The 27,389-nt window shown below is 53.7% G+C and overlaps 1 protein-coding gene across 1 annotated transcript; it reads right to left on the reverse strand.

Annotated features, from left to right (window-relative positions):
- Positions 1-18,343: 18,343 nt before the first annotated feature.
- Positions 18,344-27,041, reverse strand: RPN1 (ribophorin I). Its single transcript, XM_064453778.1, has 10 exons — positions 26,393-27,041; positions 25,535-25,599; positions 23,714-24,020; positions 22,989-23,198; positions 21,853-22,045; positions 21,434-21,533; positions 21,028-21,166; positions 20,714-20,833; positions 19,995-20,240; positions 18,344-18,941 (listed from the first exon to the last, which is right to left on the reverse strand). Exons 1-10 carry the CDS (start codon positions 26,615-26,617, stop codon positions 18,759-18,761), a joined length of 1,788 nt encoding a protein of 595 aa, XP_064309848.1. The 5' UTR covers positions 26,618-27,041; the 3' UTR covers positions 18,344-18,758.
- Between the last annotated feature and the right edge of the window lie 348 nt (positions 27,042-27,389).

A 27,389-nucleotide genomic window follows, 5' to 3' on the forward strand; every position in this document is an offset into this window, starting at 1 on the left:
TGACCTTGGATTTCCACTTCTACACACACACACACACATTTTTTAAAAAAAGGAAATTCCTGCATTTCCAGGCTTGTGAACAAGCTTTGCTGGTGCAGTAGCTCAGAAGCAAAAGCCCTCAGTCAGTCATCTACTGAACAAGTGCAGAGCAAAATCCTGACAGGCCCATCATGGCTGGGGTTTGCACATGGGCTGGGAGAAGGAAATGACGGCAAAAGCAGGGACATCTGCCAGCCGGCCACAATCACCCTGTTCCCTTTGGTCCCATGTTTCTTTTGATGAATGTTTTGGTTGTTAATATAAGATTTAATTTATTTTTGCTTGGACAGGGGAGGAAAGAGACAGCTAATTATGGCTCTCCTGCAGCAATAAGCATGCAGCAGTGGCCACACATTGCCCTCCCGCCTGAGACATGGGGATTGCCACCAGTGTGGGAAGAGGTTTGTCCAAGGTGGGTGCTGCCAGGCTAGATCTCGGCTGCAGACTCCCCCATGGTCCCTGTGCTGGGTGACCCTTCAAAGCTTCCCAACTCTGAGGTCTATCTAGTGAATCAGGAGGCTTGCTGTCAAACAGGAACCATGTTGAACAACATTTCTGGAAGCTGGAGCATCTTCCAGGATGGTTGCAGCAACCCTGATGGTCTCAGGAGTGGACAGGATGGGCTTTTTGGAGGGACTGTGTAAGAGTGACCACCACTCTGAAGGGAGCTCAGGTAGGCGTTCAGAGCAGCATTCCTGAGAGACCCCTTTCTGTGCTGGTCAGAACACTGAAATGCTGAAAATTGAATAGGTCCCACTGCACAGAAGCAGGAGGAGATGGGCAGACAGTGGAAAGTCACCTGGTGGTGGGAAGCATTAAAGAGGGCTGGGCAGAGGGGTGGTCCCCACCCACCCACCACACTGGAAAAAACTCACTCCCCAGGTGGAGGAGGAAGCTGGCAGTGACAATGCGCTCCGGATGTCACCATGCAATCAGGGAGGCTATTTATAGGTCACTAATTGATTAGGGCAGCCACAGCAGGAGGAAATGACTTTCAGGAGTGACAGAAAACCACAGTGCCCAGACAGCTTTGGAGAGGTCTCGGGGAGAGCAGAAAGTCCTGAAATAATCAAAACACTTTGGAAAGAGGTGTTTTGTTGGGATGGTGCCTGACTTGGGGTACGGCCTGAAGAGAAGTTGCATACCTGCCTATGCTGTTTTGGGGGGCCCCTTGGTAGGAGAGAGCTGTCATTGGTCTGGGAAGCCCCATGGAAATGCTGGTAGCTGTACTTTGTGCTGGGGCATGAGACGGAGCTTTTGGCTCTCCTCTGTAGCCATCCCCCAAGGGGCTTTCTAACTCTTCTGAGTTAGAGGCTTTTTTCCCAGGAGGGGCTCTCAGAGTTAATTCATTAAAAGCCAGTACATCAAACTGACACCAGCTCAGAGAATGTCTTAAATGCCAGCTGACATCTTCCTCGGTTGGACACATTTATTCCTTGACTTCTTGAGCAAGATATGTTCCCACCAGCCAAGGGTTGACCTCACTGTTGGCCATTGGGCTACTCAAGTCAGAGCATCTCAGAGCAACTGCAGCTTTTCCTTACATCCTGGAAGACACCAAGCTGATCTCAAGAATAAACCTGGGCAATGTCATGTGCCTGTGACAGGGAAGAGCCTGTTTTCTGGAGGTCCTGATGTGAGATCCCAGCCTGCAGGGAGACAAATAATGGGGACCCAGTCCAGCCATTCTGGGGCTGCCTGAGGCAAGTGTGCTGAGCTGGTGTGAGCTGCAGGAATGCACTGTCTCTGAGTCCACTCGTTTGGAAATGGTGCTCTTTTCAACGGTTCTGTTATCAGATGGAGCATTTCCTTCATCAGTGTTAATATCCATGTAGTGAAACAATGAAAGGGCTTCCTATCAGTTCCAAATAGGACGTGAAAAGCTCTCAGCGTTAAGAGTAGAGGATGCTGGAATAGGGCAATGGGAAACGCCTGAGTCACTGAAATGCCTCTTTGATTCCATGAGGCTGATATGTTCAAAAGGGAAGAAGAAAAAAATAAAAAGAGAGAAAGCAGAGCTAGTTAATGATCTGCAGGACAGAGGACAGGAAGGGCCAGCACTTGCAGCATGGGCCCTGCAGAGGAGGGGAGGCACAGAGGGATGTCTGGCAAGGTCTTTGGAAAGTGGAGAGTGCAGCAGGGAACTGAGTGCAGTGAGCTGCCTAGTTTGTTCTCAGAGAGGGGGGAGGCACGATGGAGAAACCCTTCCCCAGCCCAACCCTGTGCCCCTCATCCTGCTGCCTCTTGGCCAGTGCGTGCCAGCTTTGCCCTGCCTTGCCTGAGCACTTCTGGGCCCGTGATGCTGGACCAGAGCCGGGCTGTGCAGTGCAGTATGGTGTAGGGTGAGGAAACAGGCAAGGGCAATGCTTTCCAGCAAAAACTGGAAGGACTGAATGTGTCCCTGATGCTCTGTGCAGGTGTAGGATGTAGCGGTATTTTTTCTTCACATCTCCCTTTTGCACTGGCAGACCCAGCTGGGCCAAAGCCGCTGGATAGGTGTGGAGGGGCTGCTCTCAGACTTTGTTGAGCAGCATTGGCAGTGACGTGAGGTTGTCCTCGGGGCTCCTGGTGCATGGAGGCAGCACCAGACATCCTCCATCCCACATGTGGGAAGCTCGCCTGCAAGCTGCCCCTGCAGCCTGTGGGATTTAGGCTGTCAGTTCTGCTCAACTTGGGGCCAATGAGATACAAAACAAACTTTTAAATCACTGTGATTTAATGCTCCATCCAAGCGATGCAAACTCAGAGTAGGGGCCTTTGCAAAGCACCCAAGGTCACCAGCCCACAGGACAGAGGACTTGACCCTTTCCATTGCCTGTTGTCTGGGCTGGAGGACCACAGCTTGTGCTGGAGCTATGCATGCAAGCAGGACTGAGGGATTTGCTGACATTGGGCAGCACCTGCTGTCCTGGGGCAGAGGGAGCAGGATATCCCCAGCCTGCAGAAATCCCTGGCCTGGAGTGGGGCAGGCAGCCAGGGCAGCATGGTCACTGGCTGCTCTTCTGCTGGAACTGAAGGTCTCCCTGCCCATCCCCGCTGGCCAGGTGTAAATCTCAAGGCCACCAAACAAACACACAGGTTGTGACATTTGCCAGGTCAGGGGCTGCAAGCAGATTTTTTGCTGTTACAGGAAGAACTGCAAATGCTTTAGATTTAACCTGTTTTCTCTCTGTTTTGCAAGCCAGCTCCAGTCTCCTGCAGGCAAATACCCCATCGGGCATAAGGACAAATGCCTTGCTGTCAGTTCCTCAGTGGAATGAGGTAGGAATTGCAAAAAGGAGGAACCAGAGGAGAAGAGGGGTCAAGACCTGCTCCTTCATGGTGGTGAGAGCATTTGGAGCTGCAAAGCTCTGATTAGAATAGCATAGAGTAGAATAGTTCATTTGGAAGGGACCTACAATGATCATCTAGTCCACCTGGCTGACTACTTCAGGGCTGACCAAAAGTTAAAGCAAATTATTAAGGGCATTGTCTAAATACCTTTTAAACACTGCTTAGCGAACAGCAAGCCCCTCTGTGGGGAGCAGGTCTCTCCCTGCCCTGAGAAGCACCACGAAGGGCTGCACCCAAGGGGCACAGCTGCTCCCTGCACAGAGTGGTGGAGCTGTGTGCACCCAAAATCACTCCTCTCCTGGCTGCACAGCCACAGGTGGGAGGTGTGGAGGTGTCCCCTTACTGGGAGGTGTACAGAAGCCCCCGTGAACCTGCTCTCTAGGGATGTGTCCTGTCCTCCACTCTGGTTTGCCCAGGAGATGCTTCTGGCTCTCAGCTTTCCTTGCTCCATGGGAAGCCTGGCCCCAGGGATACCAACCTCCAGGCAATGCACAGCACAGGCCAGCCTGCTGTGGCTCTCAGTCCCACACAGGACAGGGCAGCCCTTTGTGACAGGTGAGAGAGGAGGCAATGAAAAGCCACTGGGAGATGTGCCAGGGCTGGAGGGAGCCCAGCACCGGGGGTGAAGGCAGCTGGGGAAGACTCACACACAAAGGGCCATCCTGTCTTCACACCTGCAGGGCGGCTGGGGCGCTGACAGGGGGGATAATGCCACTGAAAGAGGCACATTGATGGCAGACAGTGGCAAGGTGCTTCAAATAAAGGCAAGTGGTGCAGTGACAGGAGACATGCCTGGGCTTGACCGCACAGAGGAAGGTGGCCGCCATGGGCATAGGCTGGGGATGGTGCTGGAGACCCTGTGGAGGGTACAGGGGGAGGCTGGTTGCCTCTCCTCTGTCATGCAATGCTCAAGCCTAGGCAGTAATTGGGTGCTTGCTGGGATGTGTCTTGGCCAGTCTGTTTTCTACCACTGTGGGAGAAATAGGTGGTCTGTATGAGCAGAGACTGAAGCTAGGGCTTGGGCAAAGGCTTGGAGAAGCTCTCAGAAAATGCTCCCCCCACCTCCATGTTCTTCTAAAATGAACAGCAAACCCCAGCCCATCCATCAGGTCTTTCCAAGAATATGCCGAAGTCCAAAATCAGAAACCACTGTGGGTTTCCAGCTGCTTTTCCTAATAGTCAGGTGTGGCCGCGTTTGAACCCAGCATCATGCTGTTCCCTTGGCTTTCTGTGTCTTGTCCCGGGCACGTTTACACCCAGGACTGCAGGCGGTCCCTGGGTGGGGCTGGGGTGCTGCAGGAGCCAGCATGGTTGAATTCAGGTGGGCATTCAGCAACGTTTTGTCCCCACCACATTGGTGGGTTTCAGCATGGGGCTATGGTGGGCACCCGCCACCAGAAGGTGATGAACCCATGCTACCCAGACTTTTCCTTACAGCATGCACCAAACTGCACTACTTCTAACCTCAGAGCACCAACATTGCCTCTGTTGGGAGAGACGTAGCCAAGGGCTGTGAAGCTTCTCCTCCTCACCAAGAGGACCAGGAGCCCTCATGAGCTGGGGGGCCCTGTGCTGTGGGATCACCTCCTTTCATTGGGATGCTGGGATAACATCTCCCTTGGGTTCTGCTCCCTCCTGCCCATTGTGACCAGTGCAGGGACATCTATGCCTGCTTCTAATACATTCCCCTGCGGGGGTCAACAGGGCTTCGGGATGCTGGAGGAGGAAGGGGGATGTGTATTAGAAAGCAGGTTGTATATTTAAGCAGCTTTAACATGCCTTTGCCCAGCCTAACGTCCCAGCTGCTTTGGGCATGGCCGGGGCTGAGCCTCGGGTGCTCCCTGCAGCCGCCTGCCCCGGCCACGGGCAAACGTGGGCGGATGGTGCCCTCCTGCGGCCCCGGGGCCGGGCCCGCCTTCATCCCGCAGCACGGCCGAGGCCGCGGACCTCCCCGGCTTGTTGAATCAGGGTCAGGGCCGGGGAGTTTGGATGTCTCTTCTGTTCTTTTAAATTGTTTTTCGGGATGTTTTCCCTTTTCTGGCCTCTGCTTTTCCATGGCTTCCCATCTGCTGAACTCCCACCTCTGTATGGCAGCCAGGGGATGGCTGAGAAAACTGCACAGGCATCGAGCTTCTCCTGCGCTGCTCGGCCAGCCGCTTCCCCAGAGCGGAGGTGGGGGGTCCCTGCAGCCTCATCCTCATCCCCTGGATCCCTCGTGGGGCCCCGAGTGCCGCAAGCTCCCCCTCAGGTGTGGCAGCAGACGCTTGTGTTTAGGTTCAAGGGATCTGGGAGCCATCCAGCTCTGGGTGGCAGCAAAGGGTGCATAAAGGGATGGGGCGACCCTGAGGGGTGTCTGCCAGGTCAGGCACCCTGTGGTGGGCTCTGTTCAGTGCTTGGGTGTCCCTGTTGCAGCCACCAGCATGCCTGGCTTGGGCTCTGATCACGTCCCAGCACATCTCTTTCCTGTCCCAGCTGGGAAGGGCTGGGTCCCTGCCAGCTTGCCTGTTTCCATTACACCCCACTGCTCCCCAGCAGCCTGCCCCTCACATGGTGGGGGGGCGAGGGCAGCAGCTCTCCCCCAGGGATGCCTGCATGACTGGCAGGGTGCCGCAATCCTGCTCCCTTCCCACAGGGACCAGCCACATCCCCCTGCTGTCCTGCAGGAGGGAAATGGAGGAGTATCTGGGTTGGGCATCCCCGGAGCCCCTTGCAAGCCTCACCAAGTCATGGGCCCTTGGTCTGGGGGAGGTAACGAGCAGAGCCCACTCAGGCTTGCAGGAGCCTTTTGCTCTGGCTGGGTTTTGCTGCAGCAGGGGAAGGGGGAGATGATGACCTCCCGGCACCCCCTCCAACAGGCTGTGCCATCCTACCACACATTCACACTGGGCCAGTGGTGAAGGATGCCTCCTGGAGCTGTCAGGGGTTGACAACAGAGGACAGAGGCTCCCAGCCCTGCCCCACAGATGGGTGCAGGCAGGGCTCCCTTCAAAGCAAAGTGTGGGTGCTCCCCGGCCTGCTGGGATTAGAAAGTTAAGGGCTGGCATTGTTTTCCCAGGTCCAGAGGGGATGGATACCAGGCAGGATTAGTCTGGCAAAGCTTCCAAATGTGCTCAGAGGGGCACAATAGGACCTTGAAGAGAAGAAGCTGCACTGATGACAGAAGCAAGGAGTGTCTCTCAGCAGCCTCTGCCTCCTGATGCAGGCAGGACGCACTTGGGGCAGGTGCTGCTGCTCTGCAGCTCTGTCTCTGCCAGGACACTCTTCTCTGTGTTCTGGCCTCCTCCTGGGATCACCCCAGCACCCCTGGTCCTGCAGGAGGGTTCATGGGGTGCAGGGCTCTCTGTGGCAGGGGGAGAGAGGAGAGGTGATGGTGGTGGGTGATCTCAGTGCCTCTGCTGCTAACAGCCCAGATAACCCCTGTGAGTCCATTGGGTATGTGCTGCTCATCCCTGGCTGTGGAAAGGGGTTGAGCCTTTCCCCCCAGGACATGTCTATTAATGGAGCATGGAGTTACTTGTATCACTGGTCAGATATTTGCTTCTGAAGTTATTGGTTTTATAAATGATATTTAGCTCAAGAAGAACTAAATGCACTGTTGAATTTGGGGAGTCTGTCAGTACCTTGGGGCAGAGGGAGCTCACTGTGGCAGGGAGCATCCCCTCTGGCAGGCAGCTCTTTCCCAGGCCATCTCTCTGCCACCCAAGGCCATTGCTGCCATTGGGGATCTCTGGAGACCCTGGAGACCCCTGGGATGATGGGATGGCACATGTGTGCAGGCACCAGCAGAGCCTGGGAAAAGGGGAGCAGGGACATGCAGGTAAACAGGTAATGTATGTACAGGGGTTATTTCTTCTTTTTTTTTTTTATTCATTTGCAATTGGGAGCAATTAGGAACTAAAACCTGGAGAGTGACAAAGCCCTTGCATTGTTGGGTTGCTGCTCCCGAGTATTTCCCCATCCAGAGACCCACACCAGCACTGTAGGGGTGGCTGTGTGATCTGGTGCAGCTGTAGAAAGCATGATTGTAAGGGGGCTGGCAACCAGTGTGGGCAGCCAGCTGCTAGGTGGCACCTCCGGCCCAAAAACATGGTATTCATGGGCACAGGTGGGGGGCCCAGGCCTCCTCGAGGGGCTGGATGGGCTGGATGGATGGGCCCCAGCAGCAAGGAGCAGACAGGGCATCGCCTGTGGGGTGCTGCTTCCCTGAGGTGCAAGGCAATGTCCCGAGCAGGCCTGTGCCTGTACATGGGATTTCCCAGAGTGTGCAGGACCTTTTCATGCCAGTTCAGTCATGCGCCTGCTTACCAGATTTTTGCTGAAACCTCAGTCACCGGGAGCCAAATTTAATTGAGGAGAAAGGTGTGCCTGAGCAGAGCCGTGGAGTTTGGCAAACCAGTGCCAGGGGCATTTACTGCAGTGTAAGGAGCTGCTCCATCAGTGAGCTGCAGTGATTGCCCGGGCTCCTTCCTGAAACCACAGCTTTGCCCAGCAGCATGCAGCACCAGCTTTTGTTTGTCTGTGATAACATATTAGCCCTGATAACTCGTTAAGTGGTGGGGAACTTGAGTGTATGCTATCACCTGCCTGGCCTAGCTCTTCCAGCAAGGGTCACACATGGGCTTGGCACCATCCTGCTCTGCAGCAGCCTGGCTCACACAGCTGTGCCCAATGGAGGCAGGTCTGTGATGTGTAGTGGATGCACCTGAACTGCTGGGAGAAGGCAGACATCCACCATGGAGCCTCTGCCTTACCCATGGCCTGTCACATGCTATCTGAAGCACTGCAAATCAGGCTGAGAACTGAAGAGGCTCAACACAATTCAGACTTCTTACCCACCTGGCCCCAGGATGGCTGGCCTGGAGCAGACACACCAGAGCCAGGCTGCGCTCTCTTTGGGGAGGCTGAGGGGATCTTGCTGTTGGCGTGGTCTCACGGAGCAGCTGGAGCATCCGTTAGGCTGCATAGGGCTGGCATGCCGTGTTTGTGAAACCCGCTGTGCTTGCGGTTGACCAGAGCGCTGAAATAAGCCCGGCCGGAATTGGTGCACTGTTCTGTATCCTGATGTGGTGAGCAGCTCCGACCGGCAAGGGTGGGGGCAGCCCCACTGGGGAGACTGGTGGCAGCGGGACTGTGGGGGCTTGGCAGCACCGGCACGAGGACCACATGCAGGGCCCCGCCAGCGCCTGGAAAGCTCAGCCTGGCACTAACGGAACTGTGATAAAAATGAACGTGACCAGGACAGCGGCAGGGGGGGAGATTAATGTCAGATTGTCAGAGGGGAGGAAACTAAGCCAGAGAGCACTCAAACAGATACTACAGCGCACTGGGGGGGTGAAGGGGGTAGATGTTGCTTTTCCCAGCGTTGCTGCATCTGCAGATCTGCATCCCCCCCTACAGCCTTTGAGGAGAGAGGAAGAGATGAAGGGTTTGCCTGAAGGACATGCATCACCTTTGCCAATCCCTGTCCTGCAAATACTCTCACCTCTGCAGGTGGGGGCCCTGCCCCTCCATACCGGCCTGAACTCTAACATTAGCAGCTCTTGCTGCCTGACACGTTGCTGCACATCTCCTATGAATTCCTACCCAGGCCAGGTTTGCTGGTGCTTCCCACCAGCAAAGCTTTGGCTGTGATGGGAGAACGCCTGGCTGCAAGAAGGTGCTTCACCACGTCTGCCTGCGGGAGCAAAGCTCTCTTCATCATTGCTATCAGCTGCTCTGGCCTTGCCTGCATTGCCAGAGAAGCATGGCTGTTCATTGTCTCCCACACTGCCTGGTCCCCTGCTACTACTACAGCTTCTCCAGAACCCTGCAGCTTCCAGCTGTGCTGGTACAAGAGCCTCTTGGAGGCCTTCCTTGCTCCATCACCTTTGGTGACCCCAGTGGTGGCTTTCTCTCCAGCCCTCCTTTCTCAGCTGCTCTGTCAGGCAACGTTCATGTCTGACTGGTCACACACTCTTTATCACCTGTATGAGGCAATCCATGTCCCTGCCCAGCCTCCTGGCATCACCTTCCCTCCCTGTTCCCTGGCTCTTTCTACATCTCTCCCAAGGCGTGCCCATGGCATCATCCCAAACAAAAGTCTCACCAGCTTAGGTCAGAGAAAAGGCAGCCCCAGAGCAGGGCTTAACGAAATGCTCACAGGAGCTGGGCTCCAGTGTGGCTGTGCCTGCCCTGTTCACACCTTCGCCCCGCGTTCCTCCCACACCCTACTTCTACCCCACATCCCTCCTGCACCCCTCCCCGCATGCAGAGCGTGGGGTTTGGCTCTGTGCTGACCCGGCTGAGCCAGCAAAGCACCCCAAAACCCCGAATCAGGGTGGGCAGAGGCAGGGGAACAAGGGTCCACCGCCTGGAAGTGCCTCCGTTTTATCCCGTGTCCCTGCGGCCAGCCCCCGCCCCGGCCCCGCGGCGGGGCGAAGCGCGGGCCTGCAGGGACACCTGGTGGCGGCCAGCCTCGCTGCGGCCCCGGCTCCCCGCCGCGGGGACCCTCCGCGGGCAGGATTGCGCCCCGGGGAGCCGGAGGCAGCCACAGGGCCGGCGGCGGGCGCCCGCCTCCGGCCTCCCGGGAACCGTGGCGGGGAATCACCCCGCTGAAATCCTGGGGCATGGCTGTGAGGGGTACGGAGGCTTTTTTTATGTACAGTATCCTCCAAGCAGCTGCAGCTCCTTCTTTTCTGCAGTAAGAAGGAGAAGGGGAACTAAAGACTTTTTTCCTCCCCTGGGCTGGGTGAAGAGTCAGGCAAAGGCGTTTTCCATCTCGGCCCCTTCCTAGTTTGGTTTCCTTTTCCCTTCCTTGCAGGTCTGCCAGGAGAGTGGATGGATGAGCCGGCTACAAGCACATGTTTGTGTGCCAACCAAGCTATTGTCAAGGCGATGCTTGCTCCTGTTTGTGAAGTTGGAGGTGGCCAGTGGTGGTGTGGGAGCAGACAGTCCCAGGCACAAACAGCAATGACGGGTGACAAAGTCATCCTCTGTGAGCAGAGAACAGTAAATCTTGCGGGAGCTAGGAGCTGAGAGACAAGTGCCCATCCGTCTCAGCTCCGCTTGCTCCCTCACCATATTTGTTGGACAGCGAGGGATGCTGAATACAGTGATGAAAATCAAAGTCCACATGCAAGTCATCAGCAAAGAGTAAGGAGGACAAATTTCAGTGCTGCCCTCCAGCACATTTGTTGCCTGTTCATAAAGCTGCCATGTAGAGGCACCCTGTGGCACATGTGCCTTATGTCCCAAAGGTAGCAAAAGCTCCTGCCTGCCCTACTTCTCCAGCACGGGGATGCCCACATCAAATTTTGTGTGCAGAGCTGGCCTGGGACACTGCATGGCCTATGCCAGCAAAGGCAGGGGGCACTGCGGGCGCAGGAACCAGCAGGGACAGGGTGAGTGGAGAGGGCAGGCAGGGTGCTTGCTGCCATAGGATGTAAGTCCTCCTCCTGTGTTCCAGTCTCCTGCAGGATGAGCTGGCTGCTGCTTGTGCTCTGCACTCGCCACCTGTGGAGGTGATGCTGTTCCCTTCACCAGGGTGCTCTTGGTCTGTCAGATGGGAATAAAGCAAAGAAGTTTCCGCATACACCTGCCTGCTGGAGATCCGCAGCCTTGCTCAGGGGTGAGGCTCACTTACCCATTTATCTGGATGTTACTGAGTCCTTAAGCTCCTGCAGCTCTGTCCCATCAGCTCCTTTCCAAACAAGCTAGGTTTTATATATCCCGAACAGCAGCCCCTACTATCAGGGACCAATTTCTCCAGGACAATGAGCTCTGTTAGGATGCTCGCTCTGATGCTCTGGTTCTATCACTCTTTTTTTAGCTTTAGCACCTAAGTAATTCACCTCCCCCAGTGCTGGTAGTCACTCCATCCTCCCTACTTGAGCTCACACCTTGTCCCTGCTAAGCCACACCATGTGGATTTGCTGTTTCAGCACCACCTCCTCAGTCCCCTCTGAATGCATCCAGCTTATACAATCTCCCCTGGTATGCAAGGTTACAATAAAAGTATGTTGGCATAAACTTCAGCCCCCCAAGCAGCAGGAAAGTGTGGTGTTGGCTGCCTGGGACCCTGCAGCAGCGGCAGCATGGGGTAGGGAGCAGAGGTGTGTTCCCAGTGGCTGGCCAAGGGTTGCTCCTAGACCTTACCAGCATAGAAGGAACAGAGGTAAAAAGGGCAGAGATGAGTCCCCTTCCAGAGCAGCGTGAAGAGGGCTGTGCTTCTGTTGCACAGCCCCTGGGGGAGCCAGGTGAACTAGGTGCCTGCTGGAAAGTGACCCTTGGAGGAAAATCCACCCAGGGATTTTGGTGGCAAGTTGCCTGTGACCCTCACCGTGAGCAGCTGGCCCTGGCTGAGGACACCTGTCTGGCTTTCAGGAGCAGCATCCCTTGGGGGCTGGCCCTGAGCTCCTTATTGCCATTTCCTTCACCAGTCCCTTTTTTTCTTTGCATGGCACGTTTACCAAAGAGGTGCTGAACATTGCTTTCCCCGTCCCTGCTCTGAACTATGGCCACTGTGATGTTGCTCTGTGGCCGGTGAGCATGAAAATTTTGCCCTGGGAGGATATTTGGTAAGCCAGCATCTCTAGCCTTTGGTCCAAGCCCAGCAATCCATGGACCACTCCAGTTTAGACCAGTCAAGAGTCAGAGGGCAAGAGGTGCCGAGGGCCTTTTTGCTTGTGTACATGGCTGAGAGCAAAGACTCATCCTGATGACGAGCTCCAGGGCAGAGCCTTACACAGCCACCCAGTAGCCTCGTACAGTCAGGAACTGGGAAGGAAGGGGAGAGAGAAGTTGTGTCCCCCAGCAGATGGATGTGGCAGAGCTGTGTGATCAGAGGCACGATGACATGGAGGCAGCCGACAGAGCCCCTGTGCCCAGGCCAGTGTCTCCTCTCGGTGAGGAAGGACCAACGCAACATGTGGCGTGGCTCCTGCTTTAGCTGTGATCTCGCCACTTCTCTGCTGCCCACCCCTGTGCTCTTGGAAGCATTAGGAAGGGGATCCTCTCTTTTGAGTGTCCCATGCTGTGCCGAACTCGGAGGCGGGGGATGCTCCCAGGTTGCTGTTTGCTCAGGCTTGCTTCCTCCAGCCCACGGCTGTAGGGCTGATGCAGCTGCATCCCTGCTGGCCAGGCAATGCTCTGCATCTCATGGCTCTGCCACATGGACCACCACCACAGGCAGCCCTCATGTCCACATGGGAGGAGGATGCTCCCCACCACCCGTGGAGCCCCTGGCACAGCAGTGGCTTCAGGCCAGGTACTGCGCAGAGCCATGCGGATGGCACCTGTAGGGGACACCCCCCGAGCCAAAGCCATCAAAGCCAGCTCTTGCCTGCCACCGCTGGTAAGGCCTGCAAGGTCCCAGCAGAGTTTCTCCAGCCATGGTGTGCACGGCCACTGCCCTCAGGAGGAGGAGGCAGCTCAAAGGTACAACGTAGGGCCTGGCACAAGATGGCAGCGGGGCTGGGCAGAGAGGACGGGGGTCCCGGCGGGCCCACCATGGCTCCAGCAGGGTGGGCCACCTTGGTCATGCCTCAAGACCCTGGGGTGGCCCCAGAGGAGCTCCCTGGGCCTGGGGGACGTTTCCTGTTTGCTGCCCGCACTGAAGCATCGGCCCTTCAACCGCCGCCAGTCCTCTGCTTCCGGCAGGGGCTCCCGCCCGGAGCCCCCCTCCACTATCAGCTCACCAGATGCCTTTTTCAGGATACTGTGGTAAAACTGTGCCGGGCAGGCGCTGTCATTTGGGGTTTTCTCTCATGTCAGCCTCGAAGACAAATTGGACGAGGAGGAGCGAAAGGAGGGGAAAGAAAAAATAATATATTTAAACCAAAAAAAAAAAAAGAAAGAAAGATGCTCGTCACCATCCTCAGCTGGGGCTGGCCTGCACACAGACATGGCAATGGGTCCCCCAAGCGGCGGGGCCGGCAGTGGGTCAGGGCTGGGGTAGGCTGGTGTGGCCGCCATGGTGGTGCAGCCTCCCTGGGCGGTGTCGGCCTCTAGTGGCGGCGGAGGCAGTGAGGTGCCATGGCAGCACCGCAAGCCCCACCAGTGCCATGGAGATCTTATTCTACCCCTCTTGGCACTGCAGCCTGCTGAGATGTGGTCCTCCGGGTGCTGCCACCCGGTGGGATGTGGTTCTCCTCCAGGACACAGCTCACCCTGCGCTGGCGAAGGAGCAGGAGCTGCAAGAGGGGATATGAGATACCCCAGCACCCCTCCACCAGCCAGCAGCCTGGGGTGACCCCAAACCAGCCAGGTACCCCTTGGGCCATGGTTCTGCAGCCACCAGATGGTGATGAGCAGCTGCTGGACTGGGTGGACTGTGAGCCAGGCAGCCCTGGGGAAATGGTGAAAAAATATGTGGGGAAGTCTGTCTGTCCATCTGTGGAGCCATGCAGGGGTGGTTGCCAGGTCTGCCATGGGGCTGGCATACCCCAGGTGCAGTGCCCCATTGCCAGGGATGGTCTATGGACAGATGAAGGGTGACAGACTATGGACGCTGTTTAACCTTGGAGCTCACCAAAAACCCCTGTGCCTGTACAGAGTGTGCATGTGGGTGTGCACAGGTGTGCCTGTGGGTGTGTGCTCCCTGAGGCTGTAACTCAGCAGGTAGCATTAAAGCACAGCTTCTTGCTTGGCGCTCACCATGTGCTCTGGCTCTCCCTGCCTCCCTGTGAAGTGGCAGGGACAGGTCAGCTGGGAGAGGTGTTGCTAAACCGGTTGTGCTTTTGGGCTTGCTTCCTTGGGGTGTACAGAGATGTGGCAACCCCCCAGAGCCAACCACAGACCTACAGGGTTTGCTCTGAGTTAAGCCCAGTGATTTTATTTGGTTGGTTGAAAAAAAAAACCCATAAAGAAGGTGGTTGGTCCCTGTGGAGCAGAGGGGAGGTGTCAGCATGGGGAGGAAAGACAGGGTCAGTGGCGCAGAAATAGATCTGGGCTATTCCCACCCACAAAGGGTGGATGAGGGGCTGGCTGGGACAGGAGGTTGCGGGTGGTAGTTATGCTGCACCTCACTATAAAACCCGTTTTTCTCTCCAGCCCCTGAGTCTGAGCATCCACTGGAGAATGGGCTGGACCTCCTGGGTGAGTCTTCAGTTCTGTAGTTTCCCTTGGAGGACTGTCAGTGAGAAGTCAAAGGGAGAATTTGTTCTCTGGCTGCTTGGGATGCCCAGGAGAAGCTTGGGGTGTGGGTAGCATCCTGGTGAGAAGGGGAGCTATGGGGTGCAGGGAGGCAGGGGGGAGCAGCAGGGAAACAGTGGGGAGCTGCATGCCACCCTGTGAAAGGCAGGTGGCTACACTGGGGACCTGAAATCATGGCTGCTCGCTTTCACTGGCAAATCTTGCAGTTGTGTGGTTTCCTTTTCCTTCTTCTATGTATACTTTTTTTTTTTTTTTCCCTTCTCTCTTCATTTTGTTCCCTTTGCTGTGCAGGCAAATTTCAGTCCTTCCAACCTTTTGGTTCCAAACTCTGCGCAGGAGCAAAACTAATCATGGAGTCCGAACAGGGCTCATCTTTAATTACCTGTGAGATGTTAATCTGCTGCAGGGTCTCAAGTGCTCCTTTATCCAAGCTGTCCTTTTTCTTTTCCTTCTGCTGCTCCACAATTCCACTGGCAGATGCCTCCCAACTCCTCACAGCCTCCCCAGGCTATTTTTTCTGAACAAGATCACAAGTGAACTTCTCAGCCCAGAAAAGCTTCTGTGCAGAGCAGCAGAGACAATGCCCAGCCCTTTTGCAGCTCTCAGCCCTCTCTTGAAGGCCTGGCTGTTCTCAGAGGCAGCAGGAGGATGGAGGTTGTCTTCTCCATCAGCTTGCGAATCTCCCTGCCCACAGGTGTCAGGTTAGACATCCACAAGCATAGCTGAAGGAAAGAGGAGCCCTCATGCCTGGATTCCCTGGTGGCCATGCCTCCGTCCCTGCCCAGTGCTGGCTGTGATGCTTTGGGAACCTGCTTGGCTCTGGTTCCTTGCACTTGATGAGCTGCCAAGCCTGGAAGAAATAAGGGATATCCTTGGAAAGCAGCAGTTGGAGTTCAGAGAGATCCCAAAGCCAGCAAAAAATGGTGCCAGCAAGGCCAGCCCTGGCCAAGGACCTGCTGGACTGGCTCAGGTGGCAGAGGCTAGCATGGTAACACTGGCTGAAGGATGCAGTAGCTGCACGAGCAAAACAATCACAGCCTGAGACATGTGGAGGAGAGACTGAGCTCTCTCGTGGCTCTGCTGATGGGAACTCTTTCAGGCTGCCCTGCAGCAGCTCCTTTCTAGGAAGTCCATCCTCAGTGGGCACCTTGGGACACATATCTGGCAAGGGACTGCTTCTCTGCTTGTCACTGGGGTCTGAGCAGGGAGATTATTTTGAAACCTCCTTGGATACATCTATTGTTTGTGAAACCCAGCCACAAGAAAGATTTTGAAGTCAGATCCCCTTGAGCCCTCAGAGCTGAGGGAAAGGATGGCAGGAGGTGGACAGCTGACTGCCTTTCTGCCCCAGTGACCCTCCACCCCATGGACTGGAGGCTGCTCCCTTTAAACTTGGCATAGACAAACAGCTGCAGCCCTAATTGATCCACTTGCTGCCATCGGGTGTTGTTTTCTATCTAGGTCACTCTGCTGCTGTGTTTGTTGAAGGGGTTCCCTGATGTACACACTGCTGTGGGCTATTGTCACAGATTGCAGAGGCTCAGCTACTCCTTTTGTGGGGCTCAAGCAGGGAGGCTGCATGCTTTGGGCTGTGGGGTGCCTCTTTGCTGTGGCTCCCCAGCAGCTCTGGGGGTTACTGGCACAGGGGAGCAGTACAAAGATTGAGGACCCCTCCAGGGGATGAGACTCACCTTAGGGAACGTTACCACCCTGCTTCATAACACAGTTGAAAAGCTGTAGGAGCCAGAGCCTGTCTCCCCCAGGGTCTCCTACCCACCCCAAGGACCTGCACTGAGCCCCAGAGCGGGGACATCCCTGGGACACTTGCCCTGAATTGCCCTTTCCCCGCACATGAGCTGGCCCTGAAGGAGCAGCGCTGGGGCAGAATGGGCTCAGGATGAACTGTGTGGGAGACTGCAGCCACTCAGGGAGGGTGGCAGAAAGGAGGCACAGGGAGAGGAGCAAAGCATCTTTTCTTGCAGCAGCTGTTTTATTCTTGGCCTCTGGAATTGGGGCAGCTCTCCTCAGGGACCAGAGGCCTTTTTTGTTGGGACTGGCTGCATTCATCCAGCCTATTTATAGCTGCTGTCTGCAGCCATGGCTTCCATTAACAAGCAGGATCTAAGCTGCCCAGCAGCTGTTAGGGCTGAGGTCTATGCTGATTGAGCACAACCCCTTGGGGTAGGGAGGGAAAGACAGAGACACACCACCAGCCCCAAGGGACTTCGATGAGATGGGCACGATCAGCTCTACTGTACCCTGGGGGTCCGGGCTGCCTGGGAAGCCAGGCGGAAGTAGGATGTGGGGAAAGAAGCGTGGCATTCCCTTTCTGCTGCCAGTGGGAATGGAAAGTTAAGGATGTCTCTGGGATAATCAGTTTGATTCCTCTTTTCTTCCCCTGGACCTGCCTGTATTGCCGCAGGTGCAACAGGCAGCCCCTGTCTAGCTTTGGATGTCCTGGGTACCTCCCCCGAGGACTGTGCATGACTGTTTTGGCCCACTGGGTTAATGATCATTTATTTGATTTTAGCTGTTGGTCATCCCCACCCTGGTCAGGCAGGACTCATAATTTCAGATCTCCCAACAGCACCTGTGCAGGGAGTAGAGAGGCAGGGGATCTGCGCTTGCCCACCCCACTACAGGGTGAGGTTTGTGGGCACAGGTGGAGCTGGCACAGGACAGACAACGTGGTGGGTGCTGGGCTCAGGCCTGCAGAACACTCCTGACTAACAACCCCACTTTGAAAGCTGTGTGGCCTGGGGCAAAGGGCTCTTCAACCACATGCATCCTCTAAAAGGAGATAAGCATCCCAGGAAAGGATAAGGACAACTCTTATCCAAGATAAGTGGGGTAGTAAAGGGCAAGGACAATGTGTTTGTGACAGAGGGACAGGCAAAGCAGGTGGCCTGTCAAGGTCTGGAAGGTGTCCAGCTACTTGCACGGGTCGAGACACAGGGCATGCCAGCAGCACCGGGCTATGGGGGCTATGTTTGCCAGTGCAGGAACTGTGGCACACCTCCACCCCTGCAGTACAGCCACTTTTGGCACTAGCATCCTCAGGGTGGCTCAGATCGCTCTGTGGTATAGCCTCATTCTTGCCTCTTTGTAAGCAGCCTCCAGCTCTTCTGCTGAGGGAACTTCCCACAGGTGGCTGCAGATACCCAATAAAGAGGGCTGCACCCCACTTAACCACCCTTGCCCTGCAGAAACACCTGCCCACAGGCAGCTGTCTCCACCCGCAGGTCAGGGCAGGGCATCAGTGAGAAAGACAGCAGAGGGACACACCCCATTCTGCTCTTTTCTGCATTGGGATCTCAAACAGCTCAGCTATGCAGGGGATACCTATATTCCAGTCCCTGCAGCCAGCTCTAGGGTGTTTAGCAGTGCACTGAAGCAGAAAGGCACAGGAAAAAAAATTCTTACAAGGCTGCAATTATCAGAGAATTGCATGCACTCCCCAGGGTATCCAGGTGTGAACAAGGGCCTACTGGGGCAGCACAAGGAACATAGGGACTGTAGTCACACACAGCAGGAAAGCACGTGGCATGCAGTCAGAAGCTGCATAACCAGGGAGGGGTTGTGTTGTTTCTTCTCTCTGTAAGGGTGTAGGTGCATGCACAGCCCTAGGGAACAAGGGCCTGGCTTTCTCCCTTGCCTCAGTGAGGGCCTTGAGTGGCAGCAGAGCCCTACCTTCAAGGCACCCAGCTGATGGGAGGTGGGAGCAGTCAGGGCTGAACTCTGCTGCCTGGCCATGGGCAGAATAGGGCCACCCAGCTCCTCTGCACCAGCACCTCCGCCTCCCCCCACCTCTGCTCAACACGTAAAGGCGAGGCAGTGGCGGTTTTATTTCAAAGTAGAACAAAGGCATCTTTTATTCTTTCTGGAAATGCGAGATTCAGATTTGCCATGAGTGTGCCTGTGCTCAGACAGGATGTCTGTGTGCATTTAGTAAGGGTACATCTATACAGGGAAAACCCAAAACAGTAGACTTTTATAACCTGGTTGAGTCCCACCTCTGGTAAAGAAAACCTGTTACCCAGCCAAACAGCATGATGTCGTGGTCCCTTGCACAGCATATGTTGCTGAGCAGACAGGCTCTATAGAAAAATCTAAACCCAAAATGTACTTTCAGACATTTCATATCAACTTTTCCCCTAAGTCTCCTGGGAAGGAGTTTTGGCTCAAAGTGTATCCACTCCCAAGCTTCTCTTCTCACTTCATACCTCTCCCTTCCACCTGGTCACTAAATGGGAGAGTTACAGTGCGTCGAGGATGTTGTCAATTTTGGTGACCAGGTCCTGGCGCTTGTTGGAATGCATCTTCTCATTCTCAATGTACGTGTCCTTCTTGAGCTTGCCAGCTACCAGCCGCTCAGCCTCAACTGAGGACTTCAGAACAAGCTCCTTGACTTGGCCATCGAGCTTCTGAATCTCACTTACCTTATGGGGGTGAGAAACAAAGGGAACATTAGAGGAGACAAAAAACCATCCCTACAGTGAAGCTGGAATAGAAGAGGAGGTATAGCTGGAGGAAAAGATGAAGTCAATGCTAAGTGGAAATATCTCCAGTCCCTGAATATTGCCTCCTGAGGTGTCACCTGTCTTTGGCATCACATTATGAGGAACATCTCACGAATGGATAATTAAGCAGTGCAGAAAAAGGGGCTCCAAGGACTCAGGAGCCATACTGGCAGGAGACAGGTGCAATGACCGTTTAGAAGTGTTTAATGATAGATTTCAAAGGCTTCAAGCTATATCACAACTATGACAGCTGGAAGCTGTGTCCCTACAGTTAATGTTAATGGTGTGTGAGAAGCAGGTCTGTAATGACAGAGCTACTCTTTGAGTCAGTAACAGGTTAAGCAAGGTGGCTGTTGGCTGAATGGACCTTACAGACTGAAGTGTCCCTTCACTTGAGGTTAAGTGGCTGTTCAGGTAAATGTTGAAATATAGTGGAAGGAGGAAAGGATAGTGGGTGTGTGCTCACTGTGCCACAGCTTTCAACACAGTACAGCAAAATACCCCCTGAGGAGCATCATGTTACCAAAATTCTGTCAGCAACAAATTCCACATGTGCAAGAAAATAAGAGATGAGGGAGAAGATTTTGGTTTGGCTGGTGTCAGTGCTAAAGTCAGAACTGGTAACATGTTGATAGTTTCCATTTTTGCCTCAGTGTCACTGCCATGAGCAAAATGAGAAGCGTCAGGATTGTGTTACAAAAAACACTAGTCTGCACTCATGCAGCTGGTTCAAGGGGTATTTAAGAAACAGCATAAGCAGCTATTTACCAGCAGCACTTACAGGGTTGCATAACAAAGATTACCGCAAAAAGAATAAACTGATCTTCACATCCCCTAGCAGGGATCAAGCCATTTTCAGAGAGAAAAAAAAATATACGGTCTGCAGAAACTATACCCCAAATTAAAACTCACCTAGAATACTTGATAGAGCCAAGAATAGAAGAGATTAAAAAAAATATTAGAATTTCTTACTTTATCACATAAGTCAGAGCCTTCTGTCTTCAGTTTAGATTGCAGAGAGGCTATTTCGTTTGTCAGGGCTTTGTGCTCCGTCTCCAAAGCCTTTTTGCCACTGTTTAGGGTGGAGATGTCCCGTGACTGCTTGTATTTATTCACTGCTTCATCAAAGTGACGGTACAGCCCAAGTCTCTTGTTCACCAGAGTAAGCACTTGCTCCGTGATGCAGGCAACCTTCATCCTAGCTTCAGCAGCTGGATCCTGCAAGAGGACAGAAGGGAAGATCAAAGCAGTCCTATCCTCAATCTGCATCAAGCCACGCCTGCAGTCTGCCACACAGAAACTGCCCCTTTTGCAATTAAGTCAACTGACAGTAATTAGGCAAATGGTACAAATACTGACTAGGGCAGGCACCTTTCAGCACTCAGCGTAGCCCAACAAATAGCTTAACAAAAAGTTAAAATGTTGCAGAAGGAGAATTGCGGACGTCCATGCTTCTTAGAGAGGGATTCCTTTTCATCCAGAAGGCAAAACTCAGGTTAGCCTTAGCACACCAGTTCAAACCCTGCAGGAGTATCAGTGGTCAGGTAGCATAAAAACAGGGTTCCATTTAAACATCTAATAAGATATCAAATCAGCAGGAATATTCAGCAAGAATTACTGGTATGAAAAATCTCCAATCATCAGCTGAGTAAGCCGCTAATGCTCCCACAGGGCTCTGCATCATACCGCACCTTAGTGATGGAGAAATCCAGCCTCACGTAGACAATCACAGTGAAGAACAAGATGTAAAAAGCTCCAACCACCAACAGAGGCTCCTGCAGCATCAAGATTTTGTTGAAGGTGTAATGAACCTAGAACAGAAGTTCAAAACACTGAGGAGTGACCCACGTTACCATGGAAGAAAACTCCTCAGGCAGCAGCGGAACTGGCCATGCAGTCCAGCAAGTATGTATTTCTGGAACCTAATACAGGTGTTTTAACTGTGCTGCTGAATACAGAGAAGGCGCAACTGCTCAGGCAACCCATGCAGAGAGGCCACACTCACCACAATGTCCTGGATGTGCTGCTCCACCAGGTTGCTCTTGTGTGCCACAATAACTGGACGTCCAAAAGTGTCCAGATAAGTGTAGTGAAGCTCGTCTGAAGCACGATTGATTTCATAGGGGCTGTCCACATGGATGTTCCTGTGAATAAAGCCAGACAGTCTCATATGACTCTACAGTGTTTGATGATGTAACCTAGGACTTGGCTGACCAACCGTGGCCTCTAGCACAAAGCCAATTATGCAGTTTAAACAACACTCTAAAAGGAAGCAAAGCTGTGTTCCAAGGTCTCTTCCACATGCACAGTCATGGTTTTGTTTCACTGTCCTCAGGCCATTATAGCAAGCTGGAGAATTGCCACCAACACAGAATCATCTGCATTAACAGGCCAGCAGTAACAACACTTACTTGGCACCTTCTGGCAGGATGATCTTGACAGTCAGAGAGTCTGTAACTTGCTCATCAAACACATGGTCGACAAACCTCATTTTCAAGGCATACTGATCACCTAAGAGAGTGCAGACCAGAGGTTGGTTACAACTCCTTAAAGAACAAGGGGCAACCTTGAAGCTCAGCTCCTAACAAATATAAGAGTGGAATTCAGATGGACACACTGTGCAGCAGGGGGCACTAGCTCACTCAAGTATACTTTAACCAGATGTCTACAAAAACCTGAAGGAAGCACAAAAAAGGAGTTTGCATATTCTAGAAATAATAGCTAGCAACTATTGTTGCTAAGGTGCAGCATACTGCAGCTTTGAAGTCTTTGCTGTATAGCAACCACCTTTAAGCACAGGTTTCTTATTCCCTTCCCCTGTGCCACCCACCGAGATTGTAGAGGTATTCATAGCTTGGCAGGTTATAGCCAATGATGTAATGCGTTTTCCATCCCCCAAAAAGCGGGAAGCGGGGACGGATCTCCATCTCCACAGAATCATCCAGGACAAGGAGGTGACTGGTAGAGATGTTTCCAATTTCATCTCTGTAATAGACATCCTGAGCAGCAGCTGGGAGAATGGTCTGTATGGAGAGAAGCAACAGTCAGTGCATCAGCTAGGAGTTACTTCCAGTGAAAATGGTAAAACCAGTAATGTTGTTAAGCATCAAGAAACTGCGCTCCCATGTGAGCAATGACAAAATGGCCATTCAGTTGCACTGAGTGGTAAAATTGTGCTATTATAAGCAATCACCCAGAGAAGTGGCTGCCAGCACTAAAATCACTTGGCCTCTAAATGAATGTGCTTTCTCCAGCCCAGTTTCAAATATCCCAGACAGCAAGGGATCTCATCACGCCCACCAGGACAGCAATTCCCTTTTCACTCCAGCCTGCTGCCCTAGCTCACTGAGCTTGCTGACTTTACGCTCAGCAAAATGAGATTTCTGTTTGGCTGCACCACCTTAGAGAATTACCACAATCAATCCTGGAGGCTTCAAGCAGTGAGAAAGGTTTTGGTTCAGATGAAAACACATACTTCTCACATCTGGCTAGCAGAGCCACGGCTTTAACTCTTGTTGAGTGCTTTGTGAGCAAGGAATGAGTGGGTGAGTTTCCAATTAATACTGGTCAATATGATGAGGATATGACAGAGAGGCAACTGTGAAAATAAGAGGGTGGGAAGAGAATGAATGGCCCTTGCACAGTGGAAAACAGAAAGCAGAGCTGTCAGCACAAGGATTAAGGATTTTAGAGCGTCCCTGAGATTGGAGGAGTGGGAGTGTTGCAAAACACTATATGCCCTGGTATATGCAGTTTGTTTGGCCAACAGATGTAACAAAGCATATAACCTCCTAATTCTGCCTCCAAAACCTCTACCTAGCATGAGCCTTCTCTGAAAATACATCAGAGTTTTAATATTCCCTTATTACTTGGGTATGGTTACCAAAGAAAAAGGACAACTGTTTTTCTTCTCCTCTGGGGATGTAAGAAACAGGGAATCCACAGTAAAAAAGGCAAAACGTCAACCTTAAAAGACTTGACAGAAGAGATCCCACTGTCTGGCTGTCTCTGGTAGTCGTATCTGGAGAAAGGCCCTTTCAGCACTGCTCCTGTGTGCTTTAAATCAACTGTCTCTTCAACTGCAATGTTCCCCCAGTGAGACACCTCGATGACTCTGGTCATGCTGGTGATGGTCAGAAATGGACTGTTATTTTCATAGTGTACCTTCAGAGTGTCCTAAAACAAGGGAAAAAGATAAACTATTAGACCTAAAGTAAGGAGCAACCTCTCCTCACAATTACCTGTCTCCATGTCCCACAGAGAAACCTCCCTGACAGACTCTGCGGAGAGGCGAAGCTGACTGCATGGGAAGATTTGAGGCACTCCAGCCTAATTCACACAAGGCACCAGGTACCTGGGGTGTAGTCATAGGTCACACCCCATACATCTGGCTGAGCTATAACAGCGAGGGGGCTAGAGATGGAATTTTCCCCATCGCAAATACACCCCTGCCAGAGCCACGCACAAACAGGCTTGGTTTGCCCTGCAGACACCAAGCAGCAATCAGCAATCACGTCTGTACTAGGAGTACCTTTCTGGAGCACGTGTTTCTAGCCTGCATGCAGACTAACTCAGGCTTGACCTCCAATTCTTACATGAAAGCCTCCCCTTCCCACTCTCCAGCCTCTGAGACACAGGTGCCATGTTTGCAAGATGCCCTCTGCAGAGCCACAACCTCTCTGCACATTTACCTGGCTGTATGGAGGAACGTCCTTGAAGGGGCCATATTCAATCATGTCTTCAGTGCGGGAAGGGTTGCCCAGCTTAGTGTAACTCTCCACGTTCCTAGAGGCCAGTTTGACCCGAGTTGTTTGGGTCTTGGTGAAGTATGGTGAGTAGAAATAGTGATTTCCTTCAAAGACCACAAACTGTTTCTCACTTTGGGTGATATGGGTGGGGTAAGGCTGCAGGACATGCGTGAAAACCATTTCAACAGACACACGGACCTTGGCTCCTGGTGCCAAAGGAGATGGCAGTTTCACAGAGAAGAATTTTCCACTGGGAGGGAGAGAAACAGGTAAGTCATGTGAGATCTCCACTTAGAGAGCAATCAGATCCAACCCCTGCAACACCCCATGTGGATGGGAACCCACATATCATATATATCGTGTGTGATTGGGGCCAATATTTTATTTGCTCCTCCAAGGCGTACAGATGTCTTGTCCCAGAGGGTATGCTTGGACTAGGGAAGCGGGACAGGAGGCAGCACAGGGTGAACTGTGTCCAGGCAAAATTACAGTCTTTGCTTCACAAAAACACCTGGCTCCCATTTTGGAAGGGGAATGGTAACACACTTCCCTCCCTAGTTCTGTATTTATAAAGCATGCTTCAGCAGGGGGTTCTCCATTCTCTTCCAGAAGACAAGAATGATCTGAATCAGAGGAAGCATGTGCAAATGTCCAGAAGACAAATCACAAATATCTTAAGCACCTGTTCCCACAAAGACTGTTCATTCTTAGCTTTTTACCCACAGGATCTAAAACTAAGGAACAGCACCTTTTGGACCAAGGTTCTACAAAAAGGATTGAGATTTCACCAAACCTGTAAAGATGCACCAGATGGACTGAGGTGATGACAGAAGTGAATGGACTTCAAGTCAGGCTTGGTAGCCCAAGAGCAGGACCACATGAAGCCTCCAGATATGTCAGAAACCACAATCTACCTTGGCAACTTAATTCCACAGCTACTGTCCTCTTGAAATGCCGCAGCACTGTGCTTCTAACCCACTTTACAAGCACCCTTTATTTCTCAGCTCTCATGGCTCAGAAAGCACCCTCCTGCCCAGTCTTGCAGCGTATGCACAATATCCCACGCTTGGCAGTGCAGAGCCTCAGGCAAAAGACAAGATCCTCTCTCCCCACAGCAGGGAAGAGTCCATGCTGGGCCACAGTATCCAGTGCACTGTGGTACTCCCCACATTGCAGATTAAGAGTGATGCTCTGAGGACATGGCCAAAGCACACTTATAATCTCTCTGTAATCACCACTGCCAATCATTTGAGACCTTCAAAAGGGAGCAATGGGTAAGAGCATGACCATAGCTGTAATGCTTCTCTTGCCTGGTGTTCCTTAATAAAGGAATGGGGCATTAGTAAAGGCGCTGAGCCCCCCCTGAAGGCAGCTGCATTACACTTAAGAGATTGTCCCCCTTCTAGGCCTCTCCCCTCACTAGCAGTCATGGGTGGCTGTCAGAAGCAGGTATGTGCTGGGCTCAGTGCAGAGATCTAAAACCACGTCTGATCTCCCAAGGAAAGAGCATCTCAGGAAGGGCAATGACTTCTACTGGGGCCTCCTGAGCTGCAGGAATTGGGTTTGGCTGCTGTGTGAACTGTACTCCCAGGCTCTGCAGCACCCCAGGATGCAGACTGAGTACAGAGTAGATCTTTTCAGGAACAAAAGCCTCCAGGATCTCTAGGTATGTGGGACTGGGATAGTATTTCTGCTCCACTGTGAGGATGACGGTGGAACCCCCATGTATGACTCTAGCTACTGACCTTAGAGGGTGCCACTCACCTTTTGCCCTTAACTTTAGTCTCTCTCACTTCCAAGGTGTTCTCCTCCTCTTCCTCACCCTTCACCTGTTCCAAACCAAGAGACTGATCAGTATGCTGCTGTTTAAAAGACTTAATGTGTCTGATAGATAACTGCTTTATTTAAAAAAAAACAAGCACCTTTTTATAACGTTTTTCATTAACACAAATTGCAATGTGGTCAGTGTGGAAGAACAGATACTGGAGATTTCTGATAAACCTCTCAAGCTCCCCTCAGCCTCGTTCCCCAGCCAGCATAGTCTGTAACTTGTGCAAATAAGAATCTCAGTCAACAGCTTCTGTGACTTCTCTTGTATGTTTTCTACAGCGACCGGGGAGCGAGTAGGCTACAGGGCTTAGCCGGCAAACAAAAAGGAGCTCAGTGCAAATACCCCCGGGATTCGAAAAACCCTCTCGCAGGGAGGTCCGGGGAGGTGCGAGGCTGGACCCCGCGCCGGGCCTGCACTAGGTGGGGATGCAAACACCGCCCCACCCGAGGGGCTGCGGCTGCCCTCGGTACAGCAAGAACGACGGTAATTAGCATCCCTCCGGACTCCCTCACCACCCCGCAACCTCAGCCACTCAACCTCCTCTGTAACGTGTAACGACAGAAACCCTGAGCTTCATTATTCACAAGGCGGCCGGAGCACCTGAGGAGCCTCTCCCCGACCGCCACACCGGCTGCCGGCGGAGCCCGTGTGGAGGCCGGCGGGAGCCGGCAGCGCGGCGCTGTGCCGACGTGTCCCTGCGGGCGGCGGGGCCCGGGCAGCGCCCGAGGCCGTGCAGCGACCTCCCTCGGCCCCAAGGAGCGGGGCGCCGTCCCCCGCTGCCCCACGCTCACCTGCACGCCCAGGTAGGCCAGGCGGGGCTCCAGGCCGGGCTCCAGCGCCAGCAGGAAGGCGGAGGCGGCCGTGCCGCCCGCCGCGTTGGCCAGGCTGAGCTCGGCCGAGACCTTGGCCAGGTGGGTGTTGAGGTCCACAGAGCGCCGCACCTCCTCCAGCAGCAGGTCGGCGGTGGCCCCCGCGGCCGCCAGGCAGAGGAGCAGGCGGCACAGCAGCCCCGCCATGGCCGACACGCCGCACTGGGAGGGCACAAGATGGCGGCGCCCGCGCTGTACGGGGAGGGCACAAGATGGCGGCGCCCGACAGGAGAGGAGGCCCACAATGGCGGCGCCCGCGCGCTCTCGAGGCCCCCGGCGGGATAGGGCTGCGGTGCGAATGCCTGAGGAGAGAGACTGGGCTGGAGGTGCGGTCGCGGCGGGGCAGGTTACCTCAGAGCCCCGGGGTTGGTTCCGGCCTCCTGCAGCCCTGGAGGGCCGTCTGCTTCCCCCGGTACTTTCCGGGGCCGGGCGGCAAGCCCGGTAGTCCCCGTGGTGTGCCCCCGCTGAGCTCCCAGGCCTCGGGGCTGGCGGAGGGGCGGTAGGGGCTGTGTCGGTGCCGCTGTGGAAAACCGCTGCGGGGCCTGAAGAGGCGCAAAAACCAATTATAACAAATAATCCGGGACGCTCAGGACATCCACGTGCTTTTAAGTGTCTTCTCCAGCCGCCGCATAAAGCGTGTTTTGTGTTTTCTGCTCCTTGTTAGCCAAAGCTGGCTCTTGCCAGGGCTCTGACAGCGGCGGCTTCCAGCGGCCAAATGCGTAAAGCCCGGCGGCAGCACCGGCCATGAGATGGCACCGGAGAAGGGCAGTCAGCGGGCTGGTGCTGCTGGGATTTAGCACCAGAGGTGGAGTTACGGTGCCTGTGATAACCCTGCTGAATAAAGGAGCTACAAATTGGGACGGTTTGTCTTGCTGGCGTGTGGACTGCTGCTGCTCCGTAAGGCAAGGTTTTACACAAG

This window comes from Phalacrocorax carbo, chromosome 6 (genome assembly GCF_963921805.1).
Source record: "Phalacrocorax carbo chromosome 6, bPhaCar2.1, whole genome shotgun sequence".
NCBI classification, from domain to species: domain Eukaryota; kingdom Metazoa; phylum Chordata; class Aves; order Suliformes; family Phalacrocoracidae; genus Phalacrocorax; species Phalacrocorax carbo.